Below are 20,303 nucleotides of genomic sequence, written 5' to 3' on the forward strand. Positions count from 1 at the left end.
GTAAGCAGGGCAGTGACTCCTCAAGTTAGTCTCATGCAGCCTGGAGGTGAAATTGTCCTGAACAGTCTTGGAAATACCACAACTGGTTGGACTAGTGGAGTAATTTTTCCTTCCATGCCTCAGACTCAGAAAATTTATAACAATCTGGCAGCTGGGAAAAGTGGTCAGTCAGTTAATCAGCTATACAAAAGACTGTGATGAGATAAGCTTTGAAGAGAGAGATAAGAGCCCCAAATAGGAAACCCTAAGGTTTTGAAGTACCTTCTAAACCTTATCTACCTTCCACTCTATTCCCTCTCCAGCTTCTTTTATCTCTGTCTCTATTCCTCTATCAAATTCATTTTTTTCTTTCTCTCCTTCACTGGCTTTTTTGTCAGTCCTATGACTTACAATTCCTTTTTGCTTTACAAAAAGTAAAAGGAATCTGTAGCCTAAACTTAGATCTGGAAAGAAAAGAAGAGGGATATATAAAACTCTCCCGGGCAACTGGTTCTAGTAGAGACAACAGTTCCTCAAATGGTGGATGAGTTAACAGCCAAGATATAGGAAACCTTCCATGATGATGATGATGATGATAATGATGATGATGATGATTTTGACTATGATAAGGACAGAATTTAAGAATCCTGAGTCTATGAGTCATATAGAATTTATCAAACCAGGATCCATAATGTGCCATAATGTTGGGAATACAAAGAAAGGGATAAAAAAGTTCTTTCTTTCAAGCAAACCAGAGTCTAATGGGGTAGATAAGGTAAACAGATTTGCACAAATAGAATAAATTGGAGATAATAGAGAAAAGGCACCAAGATTAAGAAGGAAATGGTCTCTTGTAGAAGGCAGGACTTTAGTGTCAAATCAGTTTAGATGAATTCAATCCTGTTCAATCTGATCAATTTAATCCTAAATTCCAAATACTGGATGCCTATGCCTCTAAGTACCTAATTACCTATATGTCTATATCCCTAAATACATATATACCTATGTGTGTACATAATTAACTAATTACCAGAAGTATTCAATTAAGTACCCAAGTACCAAATTATAAAATTACTTAAGTAATATTGCACTTAATTGGCTAAACAACAAAGTACCTATGACCCTAATTACCTAAGTACCTAACATATATTTAAGTACTTAACTTTAATCCAATTTAATTGGGTTCAAACCAGTTAAATTCAATTTAAAATTGTTAAAGCCATTTCAGCATAGAGGAACCAGTTCAATTTGGTCTAAATGGGCTTAAACTTTTTCAATTCAGTTTAGGTGGCTTTGAAACAATTCAACTCATGTTTCATAATAGGTAATTGGAAAAATAAAATATCAATTGATTTAAAAAAAAAGAACACTATTCCATGCCCAAGTAGAACTCCATGAAGAGCATACAAAGTGGCAGAAAGGGACTTCCAGTAACAAGGAACTATGAATTACCTCTTTGTCCTCCGTGGTATCTAAATTTAAGCCTACTTTAAAGTGGAGTCTGTGTCTAGCTGGGGGAGAATATGGCCCTTGTTTGGTGGAAATGTTTTGTTATCAATTATCTTTATTCTACTACTTTAGTAAATGCTTGTTTCTAAAAGGCAAAAAAAATAAAACTTTTCAACTCAGCTAAACAGGTCAAAAATGATTTAATTAAATTCAATCTGCTTCTGGATAGAACCCTAACACTAATTATAACTTTAAATATCTAAGAGTCTTAGCACCTAATTACCTAACTTTGTCCATCTAGGTACTTAGATGCCTATGTCTCTAAATACCCATATACCTAAATATCTAAATGCCTTAGTACCTAAGTAAATAAACACTATATTTCCAAAGTACATATAAATACTTAAATATCTAAGTACCTAAGTTCCTGAGTACCTCTGTCCTTAAGTTTGCTATTCCTCCTTGACTTCAAAGATGAAAGACATCACAAGAAAATAAGGTGAAGTCTTGATTTGTTGTACATTAGATTTATTTTTTTATTTTTATTTTTACTTTTTTAGTTTTTTTGTAAGGCAAATGGGGTTAAGTGGCTTGCCCAAGGCCACACAGCTAGGTAATTATTAAGTGTCTGAGACTAGATTTGAACCCAGGTACTCCTGGGTTTGAATCCAGGTACTCCTGACTCCAGGGCCAGGGCAAAGTAGGCATCTTCAGCCTCACTCTCCCAGAATCAATGAAGTCCATTTAGGAGGACAAAAGAGAGGACAACTGGCAATGACCCAGGATGCAGTGGATGAATTTATTGTCTTCAATGTCTGATCTAACTCTTAAGAACTCCATTGCACCTGCTTCAACTGCCTACTTGGCCTTTGAAACAAAATTTTCTCATTCATTCATTCCAATGGTGGAAGTTTTCACATGTCTGAGGTAGGCATTCCCTCAATTGGGGAGTCTGTTGGTTACCTTTAACATGATTTGATCTGTCTGTTAGTTTTACTGAGGTATAACTGTTGGACATACTTTAGCTTCTTGGTACCACAGAGGAGAGTTGGGTGAAAGAGAGATGAGCAACCCTGGAAGGACTAGGCAAGCCCTCACATCCCATATACCCCAAGTACCTAAAGCGAATAAGTACCGACCTAATTACTGAAATAAATAAGTATCTAAGAGTGAAACCAGGGAAAAGTGGAGATAGAATAGTTGAGGAGTGAGAACATTCTGCTGAAGGGGAGTAAAAATGCTCAGACCCTGAAGATGGAATGGTTGTGGGTTCATTGGATTTCAGAATACATTAGAGAGGGGTAAAGTGGAAGAAGACTGGGAAGGTAGAAACAGAAGATTTTATACTTAATCCTGGAGGTACTAGGAAATCACTGGACTTTACTGAATTGGGGAAAGGAAGTAACATGGAAACCTAGAGATGTGACCTACACAAGAGAAGATTAAAATAGAACATGATTCCTTTATTCAAGTACATAAAAGACCTTCATATTTACAAGTAAACAGACCCTTCCGTTTGGTTCTTGATAGATTTGAAACAATGAATAGAAGTTGTAGATTGATATATTAAAATGTGCAAAAATGTTCATATCATTTCTTATAATCTTTTTGGGTTCTTATATTTGTCTTTCTTCCTTTTCACCTTTCCCTGATCATAATACAAATTTTCATCAATTTAGTAAATTCTGGATATTGTTAATTCATTTCAATAATAATCAATATTAATTAATTGATTAATTAATAAATCAATCAATATTAATTCAATATTCATCCTAATGTGTCCAAAGTGACTAGAGATACAAAAACAATGGGCAAACATTCTGTTTCATTGGAAGGGGTTCAGGGAAGCTATAACACATTGCAATGTCTGATCCATTGTAGGCACCTAATAGATGGTTTCTGACTGATTAGAATTAGAATTAGAATTAGAATTGCAGGATGTCCCAAAAGACATTAAAGAATTTGAAGACACATTAAATTATAAAATACAATTTCAGGAATGAGTTGATCAACATTTATTAAGTTAAGATCGCTCCTGTTCTCAAGAAATTTATATTATTCATTCTGGAAGACAACACATAAGAGACTGAAAAGGGTAGTTATGAAGGTACTTGGACTAGAAACTTGGTAGAGCACTAGGAAGTAGTCAGTGAACTGACTTTGAAGAAAGCTAAATCTTCTAAGAGACAGCAATTAATATTTAATTCAAGGCATGAGGGTACAGTCTATGAATGTAAAAAGCATGTAGATAGAATGTTCACTTTGAAGAAAGGCTAGAAAGTTAATGGAACATAGAGTATGTGAATGGGAGTGATAGATAAAAAGTCTGGCAATTTAGGCGAAAGTCAGATTGTGGGTTTTTGTTCATACACAGAACATGAATAATTGGAAAAGAAGATGTGCTGGTCATGTAGAAAGAGTCAGGCTTAATACTGCACTGGTAGTGATAAACTGTGTTTGTGTGTGTGTGTGTGTGTGTGTGTGTGTGTGTGTGTGTGTGTCTGTGTGTGTCTGTGTGTGTATGTGCGTGAAAGAGAAAGCCCATCAGCACATAAAATAGATATTGCATGGAAGAATGTATAAAATTGGGCATAGTGTTTCATTTGAGTATGTTTTAAAATATTTGTGATACTCAATACAATGTTATATTCTTTTGTTACTATATATCATGTTAATTTTAAAAATCACCCACAAAATTAAAATAAGTTATGTTTATTTCCTTTGATTTTTTTTGTTTGTCAGTCAGGTTAATTCATATAAAGAAATCCTTTCCCTATTATGAGCTCTAAATCAGGGCTTCTTAATTTGAGTCAGACAAATATCAGGAGGTCCACAAATCTGGAAGGGGGAAAAACCAAACCAACCAATCTCATTATTCTTATAAGGAGCCCTTAACCTTTAATTGACTCTGCAAGGGATGCTTGAAACATAAAAATCTAGAGACTCTGTTATAGGCAAATGGAAAAAATAAGTATTTTTGATGTCTGTTTCAGGAAGTTTCAACTGGGTATAATGTTCATAATAAGAGTGATTGAAACTGATGAGATCAGTTAAGAAATTAATAATTTAATCTTAGCATGAGCTGAAAAGGATGGGAAGCTCCTTAGGAAATCATAAAAACTTTAAAGAAAAGACAGATAGTAGGAATATTAAAGAAAAATGGTAGGATTTATTACTTGATGATTGATTTCTTGTAGGTTGATGGGAAAAGGAAAAAGTCTAATAAAACATTTTCAGTTTAGGTGAAGGTAAGAATGAGAGCACTGTTGAAAGAAACAGGGAAGTCAGAAAGGTGCTGGTATTTGAGGATGCTACTTTAGATACAGTGAGAGTTCAAAGTTCAAGAAGAAATATCTAAAAGAGACTTTAGGAAATAGGACAGAAGTTGATATGGAGGGCAGTAGTGAAATTACAGATGTGGCATTCATTCCAAAGAGATGTAAAATCCTGTGTCAGAGATTAAGGAAAGCAGCAGCTATGTGGTGCAGTAGATAGAACACCAGATGAGTTAGGAGAACTTGAATTAAGTCTGGCTTCAGACACTTTATATTTACTAACTCTATGTCACTTAATCATGATTACCTTAGAAAACAAAAAAAAAGTGGGCACAAGGAGAAAATGTAGTGAATCATAAATCCCCAGACTTGTTAGACTATACCTTAAAACTTATTACAATTGATTTTTTAAAATATTTCTTCAGATCTTCATTGTTTTCTTTCACACACACACACAAACACACACAAAATACTTTTAGTTCAATGTGGAATATTTAATGATATTCCTGGATTTTACACATATGGGTTCTGTTCTTATTTGATTTTCCCTTTAAAGATTTAGGTGTAGAAGGCTACTATTTCAGAGGCCTCAGAAAAACAGAAAAGTTGCCACCAGGTGGGGTCTAAGGGATACACTCATGGTCCAAACAGTGAGACCTCTTGATAGGGTTATTACCAATTAGCCAGGTTTTATATAAAACTTTAAAGTTTGTAAAGCACTTTACATCTATTATCCCATTTGGTCCTCACATGGCCCTGTGAAGTGTTAATCATCCCCATTTTGTTGCTGAACAATTTCCTACAATTTGGGACCTCAATTGGAATTTTCTTGGTAATGATGCTGGAGTGGCCGGTCATTTCCTTTTCTGGCTCATTTACAAATAAAGAAAGTAAGGTAAACAGGGTTTAATGACTTATCCAGGATCACCTAACTAGTAAATGTTTAAGGTCTGATTTAATTCAAATCTTCCTGACTCTAGCCTCTCCCTGCCAAACTCTATCCACAATATTACCTAGCTGTCCCATTCCCATTTTTATAGATGAGCAAACTGAGGCTGAAAGAAATAATGTGATATCACATGATTATCAAATATTTGAGATAAAATTAGAACTCTGGGCTTCCTGACTGTAGGGTCACCATTCAGTTTGCTCTGCCAGCTTCCAGTAACATGGGGAACATAGTATTATTTTCTATTATATTTTCAAATTATTCGTTTGTTTGTTTGTTTGTTTATTTATTTAAGGCAATGGGATTAAGTAACTTGCCCATGGTCACACAGCTAGGAAAGTATTAAGTGTCTGTCTATTATAGTTTTAAGCTAAAAGTTATTATTTAGAAACAAAACTTTGAATTTCCTTTCTTGCTCTCTCTTTACGACACAGAAGGAAAAAGAGAATGAAAAAAACTATGTGGCAGTTTAAAATTATAGATCTTTTTGGAGACAATGATGATAACCTTAAATATCAACTCTTCCCCCATCTATTAATGTCATTTTTCAAATGAAAAGTATTATTGCTATTTGTTAAATTTGTTTTAAGCTTTTCTTTTGCATTCTCCCCTTCAGCTTTCCCCTCTCTCCCCCATGATGTGTATATACTTTGAAATATGAACAGAATACACAGCATTATTATTCAGTAAAAAAATAAATGGTCAACTTTATTTTAAAAGGAACATTCTTCTTTTCATAGAAAATGACTTTAAAAATTTTTAAAGGACCATTTTAAAAAGAACTAAAAGACAGTTTTTAAATCTAGCAATGAACATTATTTAAAATCACTAGATAGTTTTAAATGATCTTTTTCTTTATTTGTATTACTTTTCACAAAAATTAACTTTTGAATATCTATCTCCAAGGAGGTATTCATCTAAAAGAATCATCCTTAAATTTAAATGGTTACAAATGGAGGTAGTGTGCCCAAGTATATAATCCAATTCTGAGGTCTCCTAATTCATTTAAAATGAAAATACATGGGGTGACTAGGTGGTGCAGTGGATAGAGTGGAGTCAGGAGCACCTGAGTTCAAATCCTGCCTCAGACACTTAATAATTACTTAGCTGTGTGGCCTTGGGCAAGCCACTTAACCACATTGCCTTACAAAAAACACTAACAAAATTGAAAATACATTGGTTTTCTACAAGCTTAAAATACAGTATGGGGTAGTAGGAAAAGAGCCAGCTTTTGAACTAGAAAAACCCAAATTCAAGTCCAGTTTTTAATACATACAGAATTTTTTGATCCTGGGAAAGTCATTTAATGTCATAGCAATCTATGCAATAAACTAAGATAATATGGTACCTGTCTGTATTGGTGAAAGACATTTCTTTACTAGGAATTTCTCTTTATCAATGAAATCACAGTCCCTATTACTTATCCATATTTGACTATACTTTTTTAACATAGAAAAGTTGATTTCTTAATAAACCTAAAGACCAAAAGAAGCTAATTCTTTCAGAATAACATTTAGAATTTCAATTTGAACTAAAAAAATTAAAGCAAATGTTGAGTTATAATTAATCATTTTTAGTTCCAATTATCATCATTCCTTTTTCTCCCTCTGCCTGTTCTCAGTTTCAAACTGTGAGCTGTAGATCATTTAGTTATGTGCCAAAGGTCCCTTTCATGGTCCCCAACTACACCCCAATTCTTGAGATTTCAAGGGTACTTAAATGTCAGTGCTCTCTAGTAAAGACAAAGACAAGCCCCAAGGCAAAAACTCTGGATTTGTCCTACTCTTCATCTTGTTATTATCCTGAGGGAAAGATTGGCAAGGGAGAAGAAATAAAAGTTATGTGTCCTTGCCTCTTTGTGGTTCCCACATGCTATCCATGCCTCATTTCCTTTCTTCACTGATTGTTTAAAAAAAAATCAAAGCTCAAAGCCAAAACTGGTAATATACTTTTGTACATGGAAAATTTATAAAACCCATAGCTGTCTGTCTGTTTCTTTCGTTTTCTTTCTCTCTGTTTCTCCATCTATATCACTCTTTCTATCAGGAGAGCTTTTTCTTTGGAATTTCTCTATAAGGGAATGGGGTGGAACAAGATCCTCCTGTTCTTTTTTCATGCTTTTCTAGTTACTTATTTAACATCCTTGCCTGACAGGTTCCATCAGAAGTGACTTTGGATACAGAGTTTAATTGCAAAATCCATCCAGCCTAGCACAAGCAGAAAATAACTGCTTTAACTGGCATTTACTTTCCTTATTCTTTTCCCCTTATCATTAAAACAAATTCATTATTTAATATTTCTTAGTATCAGATTATCTAGTGTATAAAATGAAATCTTTTAAGCATGGTCCTTGTTCTCTAAGTACTTAAAAATCACATCAGGTAGACAAAACTGCGAATTATGCAGAGACATAGAGACATGCAGGATATGGATAATTAATTAAAATTAATAAGTGTGAATATTGCTATTTTTCTATTTATAAGGCTTGAATGAGGAAGGAAACAGGTGAAGATGAAAAGAACTGTGTACGATGGGAAGAGAATATATATCTATATTATCATCCTTTGCCATATTTTGCTTCTTCAAGAGATGACATTTAGGATGATAAATTAGTTCTTACCGTCATCTTTGTCAGGGATAATAGTAACCTGAGCCCCTGGGAATTCTGAACCAATTCTTCCACCCATGGGCATGCTCAGCCGAACGTGAAATGTTTCAGCCTCTTCATACAAAGAATCGTCGATAATAACAATCCGGCACATTTTCTCCCGTTCATCTTTGTCAAATCGGAGGATACTAGTATGATCCTCAGGCCTAGATATGTAATCAGAGTAGGAGAGCACAGATGTTGGTACAGTTCCTGTTGCAGTTCCTAGGAGGATAGAGTGATCAGAAAAATTCATGAGGAAAAATATCTGAAAGCTACTTTCAAAGACAATAATTTTCATATCTAGGATTTTTCTTTATTATTCCCCATGTGTTATATCGATCAAATAGCTCTTCCACTTCCCCACTAGCTTAGTTATTATTCACAAATCTAAGGATTTTAAACAATCCAAATCATTTAAAATAAATATTATGGTCTCCCATTTTTCCTCCTCCTGAATTCCATATCAAAGGAAAAATTTAAAGAGCTCCTTTAGAATTTATAAAAATATTCTCAGCATAAAATATTATGAATGCCTGCTTTCACCTAAATACTGTTTTAAAAAAGTTATACAGAAACTTTTTATATTCCTGATAATCAAAAAATTTCATTCCTAGTAACATTCTTCAGATTATAATTCAAATTAAGGAATAACTTTACATTATACAAAAATTAATTTAGAACCATTTTGGGGTTACAAATGGTTTGAATTAAAAAGAGAAGGACATTTTTAGCATAAATATTGATTACAGATTATATAGACAGATGCATTGCTCATGCATTAGCAAATTATTTTAAAAGAAGCTAATAGCAAAGTTTAATATTCCAACATATGAAGTATCGTTCTTTGTACCACCATAAGTATAGAAATTAGCAGATTGACTTTTTATTCTCCAGAAAGAGAAAATTATTTATTTATTTCTAGGGCATATATATATATGTATACATATATTTATGTATGGATATATAGATATAGATATAGATATAGATACAGATACAGATACAGATGATATAGAGATAGAGATAGAGATAGAGATAGAGATAGAGATAGAGATAGAGATAGAGATAGAGATAGAGATAGAGATAGAGATAGAGATTGAGATAGAGATGATAGTTCTCCAGGAGCAGGAAAAGTATTGGATTAAACAATGTTGATTAATCTATCGTATTTTAGGAATCTATGCTTAAAGTAGCCCCCCCCACCGCAATTTTCCTCTGAATATCCATTGGGTTGTAGGCAGTGAGTAACACCCAGATGGTTAAGGGGGAATTTGGAATGAATTCTAATAATCTTTAGCCATCTATATAAAAGCCAGTAAGTAGTTAATCTTGAAATCTTGCCTCAGTATAGTGGAACAAACTATTTCCTCTGACTGCTTCTATTTTACTGTAATGATTTACTCTGTTAAGATATCCTCCTGGGTGAACTGACTTATTCCTTCTACTGGAAGATCAAAACAGTCCAAGAATGCTAGAGAAAATCAGTACCTGACAATGGTTGATGGATTAGACTACAGAAAAGTCAGTCGCAAATCCAATATAAATTGGTCCTGTGTTTAAACTCTAATAAGTTAAACTGGAAAGACTCATAAATACCTCAGCAAGATATTGCATTTGCCTTTAAAAAAGCAAAATGTTGGTCAGGTGAAGTTAAACTATAAAATTTCATTTGTTTTCTCTTCCATTAGGCATTCTGGCATTTTAAATTACCTTGCAAGTATTTAAAAAAACCCACAGTTATCCAGGTGTTACAAATTACTGACAATTATATAATTTTTTAAGGTTTGCAAAGCCCTTTATATATGTATGTGTACACACACACACACACACACACATGCATGCATAGTATTGTTTAGAACATTTTTCAGTTTATAAATAAAGTGAACCCCTAAATGGATAAGAGATTTGCAAGATTTTAAGGAGATAGATTTCCTTTTCTTGTTTAGTTGTTCAGTGTCTGACCCTTCATGACCCAATTTGCAGTTTTTGGTAAAGATACTGTAGTGGATTATCATTTCTGTCTTCAGTTCATTTTACAGACAAAGAAACTGAGGCAAAAAGTTAAGTGACTTGCCCTGAATAACACTGTGTCTGTGACTGGATTTGAACTCAGGTCTTCCTGATTCCAGACCTACTGTTCTTTCCACTGAACCTCCTAGTTGTATAATAATGGCAATTTTTTATGTTGCATTTACTTTGTACTAAGGACTTTATAATTTTTAACTCATTTGATCTTCACAATAACCCTGAAAAGTGTTTGTTACTATTATCTCCATTATACAGAATAGGGTGAATTAGCTTGAAAATGTCTGAGACTGAATTTGAATTCAGATTATCTGGATTTTAGTACTCTATTCCCTACATCAGTCTTCCTGATTTCTGATCACTACTTTAGTGGTAACAAACACAGTAAATCATAGATTAACATTAATCATGTTGTATTATATTTTATATATTTTATTAAATATTTCCCAATTACATTTTAATCTGCACTCAGATGTATTGTGGGACACATATATCCCATGGATACTATATTGCAGTGCACCATGAATAATCCACTTCATAGAATCTTCATATTGTTTTATTTCATAGTATTTGTACATGAGGTATTTAAAGTTGTTTGGAAAGTTACATTTATTTATGCATTAGTCTTAGATTCTTAGTAAAGAATGTCTTATATACATCCTTTCAGTTAGTGATTTATGAAAAATGAAAGGGAAGGTAGCTGCTCTTAGTCTAAATCTATTTGTATCTTTGCTACTAGAGGATTCCATTTTCTTCAAGTCATCATTTGTACTTAACCTGACTTGTACTACCTTGTTGAGTGTGGCAGATCACCATTAATTCCTGGCTTACATCTCCACTTCTCTTGATGGGGATGAATAATTCACCAACATCTTCTTCAATGGTGTAGACAGACTGAGGAATAAAGACAGTTGATTCTGCAGAGATAACAGAATGAACAGTCATTAGTACTGCACTTCCTGAAATCATCATTTGTGAAACAACCATATACATATTCAAATTTTCCCATGTTTGTGTTTGTTGCTATTCCTTTCATAATCTACTGAAGAGCTGCAGTAGGGGCAGGAAGAAAGTGTGGGGGAGGGAGACAACAATCTAAAACATACAAACTCTGAGTCAATGGATCATCCCTTGAGAGTAAAAAAAAAATGATTTCTCTTTCATCTTTTCTGTAATCTCTTTTTCTCACTTAAGTAAGGTCTTCTGGCATACCTTCCCTGAAAATGAGTTTTGGTCTCTTGGCAGAGAATGAAACTTCAGCAAATTAATTTAATCTCTTTCATTTTGGATGCTGCATGCTTAGAGGGATAATCATATAATGTACACTTTTTTTGAAAGCAGAAATTCCTTTGGAATTCAGGACTCTATTCATCAGCTGTAAGAAGCATTTATTTGGACTCCTTCCCTAGAAGAGTAACTATTATATATACAAATGTACTCACACAAGTATAAACTTTCCATTTTTTAGAAAATAGATGAAGGCTATATCAAACAAAGGATAATAACAAAAAATTTCCATGCCGATGATTTAAATATTTTTCTAAGACATTTATTATATAGTACTGTAGTAGATGACTTTCACATAATTACTTCAGAATTTTTTACATAAAGGTTTGTTGACAATTTCTTTTAAAAGAATAACTACTGAAAACATCAACACCCCACCATGTTCTCTTTGAAATGCTGTGGCTCTCTGATGGTCAAAGAATAATAGAAATACTGCAAGTGAGAAAATATTACTTAATAAAAAAATTTCACTGCACTGATTTGATATAGTCTGTGGCCTAAAGAACTCACAAATATAATTTTAAAAGTCTCCAGTTTTATTACCTGAATTGGATTTATAGCAATTGCTTTTATCTAGCTATGTTATTATTTTAAATGCAGACTATGAAATAGAATTCAGTTTTAAATTAGTTGCATTTTTTATGAGTTATGATTTCATTATTGCTAATTCCTTTAAATCAGAGATGTTTATCAAACTCTGCAACAAAAAAGCAAAACATATTAAACACAGTTGGTATATACAATCTTTTACTAGTGTTTTCTTTCAAAGGAATATAGGAAAGTGATTCCATCATCAAAAGAAGTTTGATATTTTTCAATGGACTTATTTCACTCTACCCTGCTTGAAATTTGTAAGTAGTTGTTCATACAGAAAATTCAACTTGTTAGGTTGTATTTATTATAATTAGTAAACATTCAACTGATCAGTTTTAGTAAGGAACTTATTTATAAAATTTACTTGAAAAATTCAATGTGTTGGATTTTAATTATTAAAGCCCCCTGAGGTTTGAGTCTTAAATATCACTTTCTTACCCTGTACCGCTTAAGCATGTAGAGTAAGGCAGGGTAGCACTCCTTCCATTTGTCAGTAGCCTTGAATTATGAAAGAGAGAAAAGTAGGGTGCTCTTGGTGGGGGGCCTTCAACTCTGGAATTCACTCCTCCACTTGGTTTGACAATGCCTGGGTTTGCTGACCTTGAGGGCACAGTACCAGGCTTATCTATTCCCTTGGGGTTTTCTATCTATGGAAAATGTGACTGGATATGTGGAGGGAGAAAATGGTGGGAGGTGTAGAGGGGAAGAGGTTCAACTGGTAGAGTTTTTTGTTAGATTTTTCTGTACTTCACTTTATCATGAGAGCTGATAATTTCATGTATGCAACCTGCTTCAAGGGGGCACAGAATTTTGGGCTTATTCAGTGATGGCATAATTTTTGTACAGTAGTATGATCAATTAAAGTAGCAATGCTTTGGGAATTAAAGAACAAAGGTAAGAGTGAAAAAATGAGGGCAATTTAAATTAGATTTTACAAAGTTGCCAGATCTGGAAAAGTAGGAGCAGAATCAGAAGCAGAAAAAAATAATTTTAAAAATTAAGTGTATAGGAATCAATCCCTGTGGAAATAACTCTTGCCCAGATTTCCCATGGTTAGAGAAAATGAAAAAAAAAATACTGATTTTCAAAACATCTTTATTAGTTGAATGAGTAATGAATGAAAGGATGTTTCAGTAACATAAGAGGATGAAACATCATCATAAATATTATTGTTCTTTGTATTATAGGAAACTAAGTGACAGTCATTGTCTGAACAGAAAAAAATGTTTATGATTATTATCATTTGCACTGTTTGTTATTTAAGGTTCCAAGTAGTTTTCCTAAGCCAAAATAAAGTGACTTAACATTCCAAGAAAGAGGCATTTCTTTTTATGGAAGGGGTTCTTAATCTGGGGTCCATTGCCATATTTACTAAAACTAATTTTTGATGACTGCATTTCAATATAATTGGTTTCCTTTGTAATTTTTAAACCTTTATAAGTTTAAAAGCACTGTTTGGAGAAGGAACCAATGGGTTTCTTCAGAAAAGCACAGAGGTCCATGACACACACAAAAAGCCTAATCCTAGTATATGAGAGACAGAGACAAACACTACTCTAAAATTTAATAGTACAAAGTGAGTTCTTAACTTTAAGATGGAAGAAAGAAAAGAAAATATAGTCTTATGACTGGTATTAAATTTAGTTCATTGAAACCATTCCATAAATATTACAGTACTTTTATTTTGTATTCTCTTTGAAATCTGTGGACATCCAATGGTGAATACAGAATTTATTATGTATTTTTAAAAGCTAAACCTGGAAAAATCTGATAACCTGTCTATCTTTTATTTTTTTTCCCCTCTACCATAAAAAAAGAATGGAGAGCTGGATGAATAATAATAGGAATATTGTAACAGAAATCATGACAACATGTACAATTTCATGCCTCTTTTAAAGAGCTGTCTAGCATAGAATTGCATATGTAATTAAAGAATAGGATGGAGGCTGAAGACTTTTCTCAGGTACCATATAAACATGTCACCATCATTTCATGAAAAGCTCAGGCAATACTGCCTTCTTTCCTAATTCTGCTTTGACTTCCAAGCTCTCTTCAGCAAAATTCCCTTTCCAGATCCTCTTTTATTTTGTCTTTCTCCATTAGAATATAAATTCCTTGACAGCAGGAGCTATCTTTTTGTTGCTTTGCATTTTTATTGCTAGTACTTAGAATAGTGTTGCATTTATCTGTCTTCTTATTGATCCAACTATCTCTCAATCTTTCTAATTATCTCTATCTTCTGTTGGATTATTAAGGAATATTGTTTCATGTTAATAAAAGTCTGAATTTTATTGTTGATTTTTATCATTTATTTATTTTATTATTTATTATATGTATATTATTTTGCATAGTCTTGGGGGGATGGTTTTCCATAACAGAACCAGGTTTATTTTTACCATTCTGTGTTTTGTTAGGAAATTAATATTCTATGGTTAATAAATTGTTGTAACTTTCTATTTTAAAGACTTCTTAATCACATAAAGCTGTGACCCACACATTGCACTAAGAATTCATGGATGTAGTTCAAAGGCAAAATTCCTGAGGTTCTCGTGTCCTTTCTTTATCACTTCTCTGTCCTCAGTTACAATAGACTGTCATTTTATCAGTTCTTGACACTTCAGTCTTTGAATTTGGCAGTGGACATGAATCAACTACCCAGAGTTTCCTCTCATCCTACATTCCTTCCAGAGCAACAAATTACAATGAATTTTAGGTTTAGGGAGAAAAACCTGTCTGAGTCATCTGAATTCCATCATGAACTTGAGTTCATATTAGGTCCACAAAATTCACCATCTCTTTTCATTCTTAGAGTTCGTGAGACATGCAAAATTCCACATTTCTCTGTGTAAATGAAGCTTATTTTTTGTTAAATAATAATTAGTCAAACTAATGCAGTGCCAAGGAAAATGTGTCTGAAGAGGGCAAATATTTGATCTATAATTCTAGACTACAAATGTACACACATATGTGTGTATATGTTTTGTTGTCATTCTATTAAAAATTCAATTAGTTTTTTTTTCAAAAAGAGGTTAGAAAAGACTTCAAACAGTCTAAATAATAGCATTGATTGCTTAAGTATTTCAGATTTTTCAGTATTGTTACATAAATTAAGCAAAGTTCTATTCTTCCATGCATATACAGCCTCTGCTTTGATTAGAAGTGGTTGGACAAAAAAAGTGAAGGAGGTTTTTCAATATGTTATGCTTTACATTCATGAACACAGGAAATATTACTGATTGGAATTATAGGGAAATATTTTAAAATGAAAATAAAATCCAATGAAGTTTCAGCTTGGAAAATCCATCTTTATCCATTAATATTTAAAAGAAAAGGAAGCTTCATTTAAAAAGTAAAGGAGAAAAATTTTTCTATCTGTTTTTAATGGAAAATCAAAGTGCTCATATTTCCAAAAAAGTCTATGAAATAAGAATTTATCTTTATGTGTTTTTTTACTTAAAAGTATTTGTTTATTTTAACAACTATTAACAAAATCTCACAGATAATTTAAGACCTGAGGAAATACTGCATTATCAGTATTATCTGGTGAGGAGTGAAGGTGGGTGGTAAGAATCAGAGAGGTGAGAAACTTTTTAAAGTCACACAGTGGTTGTGTTTAAGATGGTTATTCTGAGCAACAAAGTGAAACACTATATTCTTTTTGAGGGACACTGTTAAAGTCTGTTCTAGAAATTAGTCTATTCAGGTTAATTGATGTGGTTGTAGTATTCCAGCGGACAATTTGCCATTTGTTCTCTGATGTGTGTGAGAATGCTTTCTATATTTTTAGTATTGGAAGTAAGGGGGAGATACTAGGAATAGCAATATATTGGTCTTTACTCCTAGATATTCAACTCAGTGGAATTAGTGGGGTCTGTTTTGTGGGACATTCCAACCTAATCAGCAGATGATCAGTGTAAGGTGAGATGGTTTTCTTATGCAAAGACATTGTGGTTAGAACACTGGACTTGGAATTAGGAGGACTTGAGTACTGATCTAACTTCATACACTTGCTGTGCCTCAGTTTCTTCATCTAGGAAATGGGGTGAAGTTGGACTTAATGACATAAAAGGTCTGTTTCTAGCTCTAAATTCTTGTGATGTTATGAACTTATCAATTGCTTAGGGGAAGAATTCCCATTATCTCATCTCCAATTCAGTCAAGGCTAAAGAAATACAACACTGTTTGAAATGTTTAACTTCTGACAAGCTAAGGAAGGAACAAGTTTCATTTCCTTCATCTCCAAAGTTAGGGGATTGGACTGTATTTGTAAGCATTAAAATTCAATGACTCTATAAATCAAAGGAAGAAACAGGGAAACAAAGCATTATTTATTGGACTAAAAGCAAAGTAAGACTCGGGAGTGAAAGAGACAGAGGAGAAAAAAGAAAAATATGGCAACATGTGTTAAATTTTCTTTGATTCTATAAGATAAAGATGATTTTCTTCATTCATCTTTCCTTTTTACATCAAGTTCTAAATGTAATATGGCATGTGAACAAAGCATTTTTTTTCTCTAAAGATACTGACATTTGCAGAGTGGTGGATGCCATATGTTTCCATTTTTTTGTTGTCATATAAACATCTGCTTTTCTGGCCCAAGTTTTCAACTAACAAAACAATTTTCCCTCCTAAAGAACTAACTAATGAATCACTTCAAGAAAACTGAGTTTTCTTAAGTCCCATAACTTTTCAAGTAAGTCCTCTATGTGAAGGGCCACAGCTTGTGGCAAGTGACAGATGCTAGTGGTCAACAACTGTCAGCACTAGGGCTAGAATTATAGAAGACCAACTTGGTTTGAATATATGTTAACCCAAATTTTGCCATGAAGTGTTCTCAGACTCTAGTGGGTTTTCCATAGCCTAGTGTTGCTGTGGTACCTGGTGCCTACTATTTGAGGTGTACAAAGGTTCAGGGGTGATGGATGACCAAGCTCATCTTTTTCATAGCTGACAAAGTTCTTGTCTTGACAACAATTGTTGACTGTTTAATTGAGAATATCCTATTGCATTGCAAAACATTGGATACAATTTGATGAAAACTTGGAAATGTCCATGTATTTGATGAAGAGAAAAATCCAATAAATATAGCTACATATAAGTAAGGAATCAAGGGACTGATACCTTTACCTCTGGGTGGTGAGTGGAAGACATGGACCTTTCCTGATTCCCTAAACTGCTAATATCTGTGTGTATATATTTATTTGTATATATTTATTTCCCTTAGTAACATGTTATTTCATTTGGTCTTTGTGTTCTTGCTACCTAACAAAAAATTTGGCACATAGGGGTGTTTAATCAATACCTTTTGATTGATTGAGCAATATCCACAGTTTGTTGTGGACAGGAATGTTTTTGTAATGGAGGGATTGCATTGGTATTAGGGATTAGACTGGTGATTTCTATGGGGACTCTTGGAGAGAAACTTCCTCTTTCTAGGAAGGTAAATAATTATTTTCATAGTTAATGCTCTTTGGGAATTGTCTAAAGTCACAGACCAGGAAGCATCAGAGGTGGGATTTGAACCCAGGTCTTTTTGGTTGAAAGATCAATACCCTAATCATCATAACAAATTACAGTTGAAAAATGAAAAGTTCTTTCCCTTCTCTCCAGTTGACAGATCAAAAAACCCAAAGAAACCAAAAGAAAAGAAGCTCAAAAGGGGAGAAAAAGGGGGAAAAAGACCAAAAAAGGAACATGTGACTGAAAAGGTAGTGAAAAAGTCTCAAAAGCATTGCAGGCTGAACGTAGTCCTGGCCAGAGGGATCCATAGATACTTGAGTTCTGCGAGGATTCAAGGTCCTATTGAGCTATATGCAAGCAGAAATTCACTGCACCAAAAACCCATAAAGAAAGAAGTGGTGGCTGTTACTATTTCAAAGCCAGTTGTGATAAAAATGGAGGAACCCAAGTTGTAAAGATTTGCAAAATGGTTAGGTATTGTTCTACTGAGGATGTGCCTAGAAAGCTCCTAGGTCATGGCACCAAGTCCTTAAGCCAGCATGTCAGGAGACGTTGGGCTAACTTCATCCTGCACACAATTCTAATCATGCTTATCGATTTCCTGAAGCATTTGGCCAGTGACTTGCTACAAAGGTCCATCGAAAATTTGTCATTGCCATCTTTTTCAGTGTCAACTTTTTCAGTGTAAAAATTTCAAATCATCTTACTGATGCTAACTTCAATAAGAGGCTGTGTAAACTAAACACCAGAGAGCAACACAATGCTGATCAGGAAACAGTTGATTCTGAGATTCTGCCCCAAACCAAGACAATTCCTTAGTTCCTTGACTGTGTTCTGGTATTTTCTCTCTCCAATGGAGTTTATCATCACAAACTGGTGTTTTAAATGTCTAGCAGATAATTTTATTAAAATATTTGGTATAGCATAAAAGAAAAGAAAAGGAAAAAATCCAAGAAATATTTTCTGAGAAAGGAAAATATGAGTATTTTGCTCCATTCAGCTTTTGTGTGGTCAATAACAAAAGTCTTAAAACTTTTTATGAACTATAAAGAATTTAGACCTGGTCTAGAGTAAAGTAATCACAAAGGCTAAGATTTGGGAAATTTGTTCTCTGTGGAATGGTGCAAAAGGTCATTCAATCCAGTGAAGAAAGGGCCATTCTTGATTCTATGATTTATTAATTTTGAATGGTATTTGTACTGAAACAAGAACCAGAAAAAAGGTCTAAATTGGAGCAAGAGAGGTACAAGTAACCATTAAGCAGCACTTGTTAATTATCCAGGTTTCATTCAAGAGGTTACATTATGAAAAGAAGATTTCCTCTGGATTTGAAGGATGACAGACAATTAAGATGGTTTTAGGGAAGGTTCTTTATGGATAAAGGATAGAGGAGACAGACTCCAGATTAGACTTCAGTTCACTCTTAGCTTATCAATTTCATGAAGAGGGAGAAGGAGCTAAAGGATATTAGGGTAGAATAAAATTAAATCAAATATCTTTTTTCTCGACTCAAGGAAATTCAGTCATAAGTTAGCAACCAATTATTTTTAAGTTAATTCAAATGAAATTTATACATGAATGATATTAAGTAGACTTTAAATCAGGAAGCTTTGTTACAGGGGCATTTACCAAATTCTCATAACCAGATAAAAGCTTGGTTTATCCTTCTGCCATCCTGACCAAATCAAATTTAATGTTAATTGTTCTTTTTATGGGACTCCAAAATATATTTGAACGATGCATTTAACAAAATGAGAGGCAGTGTGGGTTTAAAAAAAATTAAACTTTTAACAATAGAGTCTCTATTTTTTACATTTAACTGTGCTCAACCATCTAAAGCAGGGATTTCCTTATGCCTCCTCTGTTTAGTGCTTGCACTCAGGTTGATTTTATCTTGGCAAGAGGTTTAAGAGCTCTCTGATTGACAAAGCAAAGTGAACAGGCCATTTAAAAACAAACCAGGGTTTCAGACAGAGGAGTTTCTGACTTCAGAAAAGCCTCTAAAAGGTTTTCATTAAAATAAAAATTCGATCCTCAAAAAGCTGTTCAGATATTATTTTCAAGCAGGATTGAGAAAAAGGTAGTCCTGAGGTTCTACAATAGTAGAAGAAGAAAGGATAAAGCTCACAGGCAAGCAGTGATGTTCATCCACATTGACCACTATTGACTAAAGTATGTTGACACATAAGAATACTTAAGTCAAAAGAAATTTAAAGACATGTTTAAGCCAAGAAGAACCAGGGCAGGGAGGAAACAGAATCATAAAAAAACCCAAGAAGCAGAATATATTTTATACACACACACACACACACACACACATATATATATATATACATATATACTATTCCACATTCTTATCAATTTCAGAGTCCAAAATCTTGTTAACAATAAAGGAAGCATTTTGGGGATGGGGCTATGGGATGAATCTGGATCCTGTGATTTATTGAGGAAAGTCCCTATACCAATATAGGTCATCAGCTGTTCTACTACTCATAATATTAGACTTGCCTAAGCACTGAGTCACTGAGGATTAAGTCATTTGTCCATAATTACAAAAGTTAGCATGTGTGAGATTCAGGACTTGAATGGAGTTCTTCTTGACTCTATGGCTAACTTTTTCCTATTTACTTCTGGGAGA

The 20,303-nt window shown here is 33.5% G+C and overlaps 1 protein-coding gene across 1 annotated transcript in view; it reads right to left on the reverse strand.

Annotated features, from left to right (window-relative positions):
* The window catches only part of FREM2 (FRAS1 related extracellular matrix 2), a 210,719-nt gene that overhangs the window by 88,251 nt on the left and 102,165 nt on the right, over positions 1–20,303 (reverse strand). Inside the window, exons 5-6 of the mRNA XM_074217231.1 lie at positions 11,116–11,241; positions 8,273–8,524 (exon numbers count right to left, since the gene is read on the reverse strand). Coding sequence (XP_074073332.1) covers positions 8,273–8,524; positions 11,116–11,241 — 378 coding nt within the window. The remainder of the gene's footprint in view (positions 1–8,272; positions 8,525–11,115; positions 11,242–20,303) is intronic.

The sequence above is a fragment of the Macrotis lagotis genome, chromosome 1 (assembly GCF_037893015.1).
Source record: "Macrotis lagotis isolate mMagLag1 chromosome 1, bilby.v1.9.chrom.fasta, whole genome shotgun sequence".
NCBI lineage: Eukaryota > Metazoa > Chordata > Mammalia > Peramelemorphia > Peramelidae > Macrotis > Macrotis lagotis.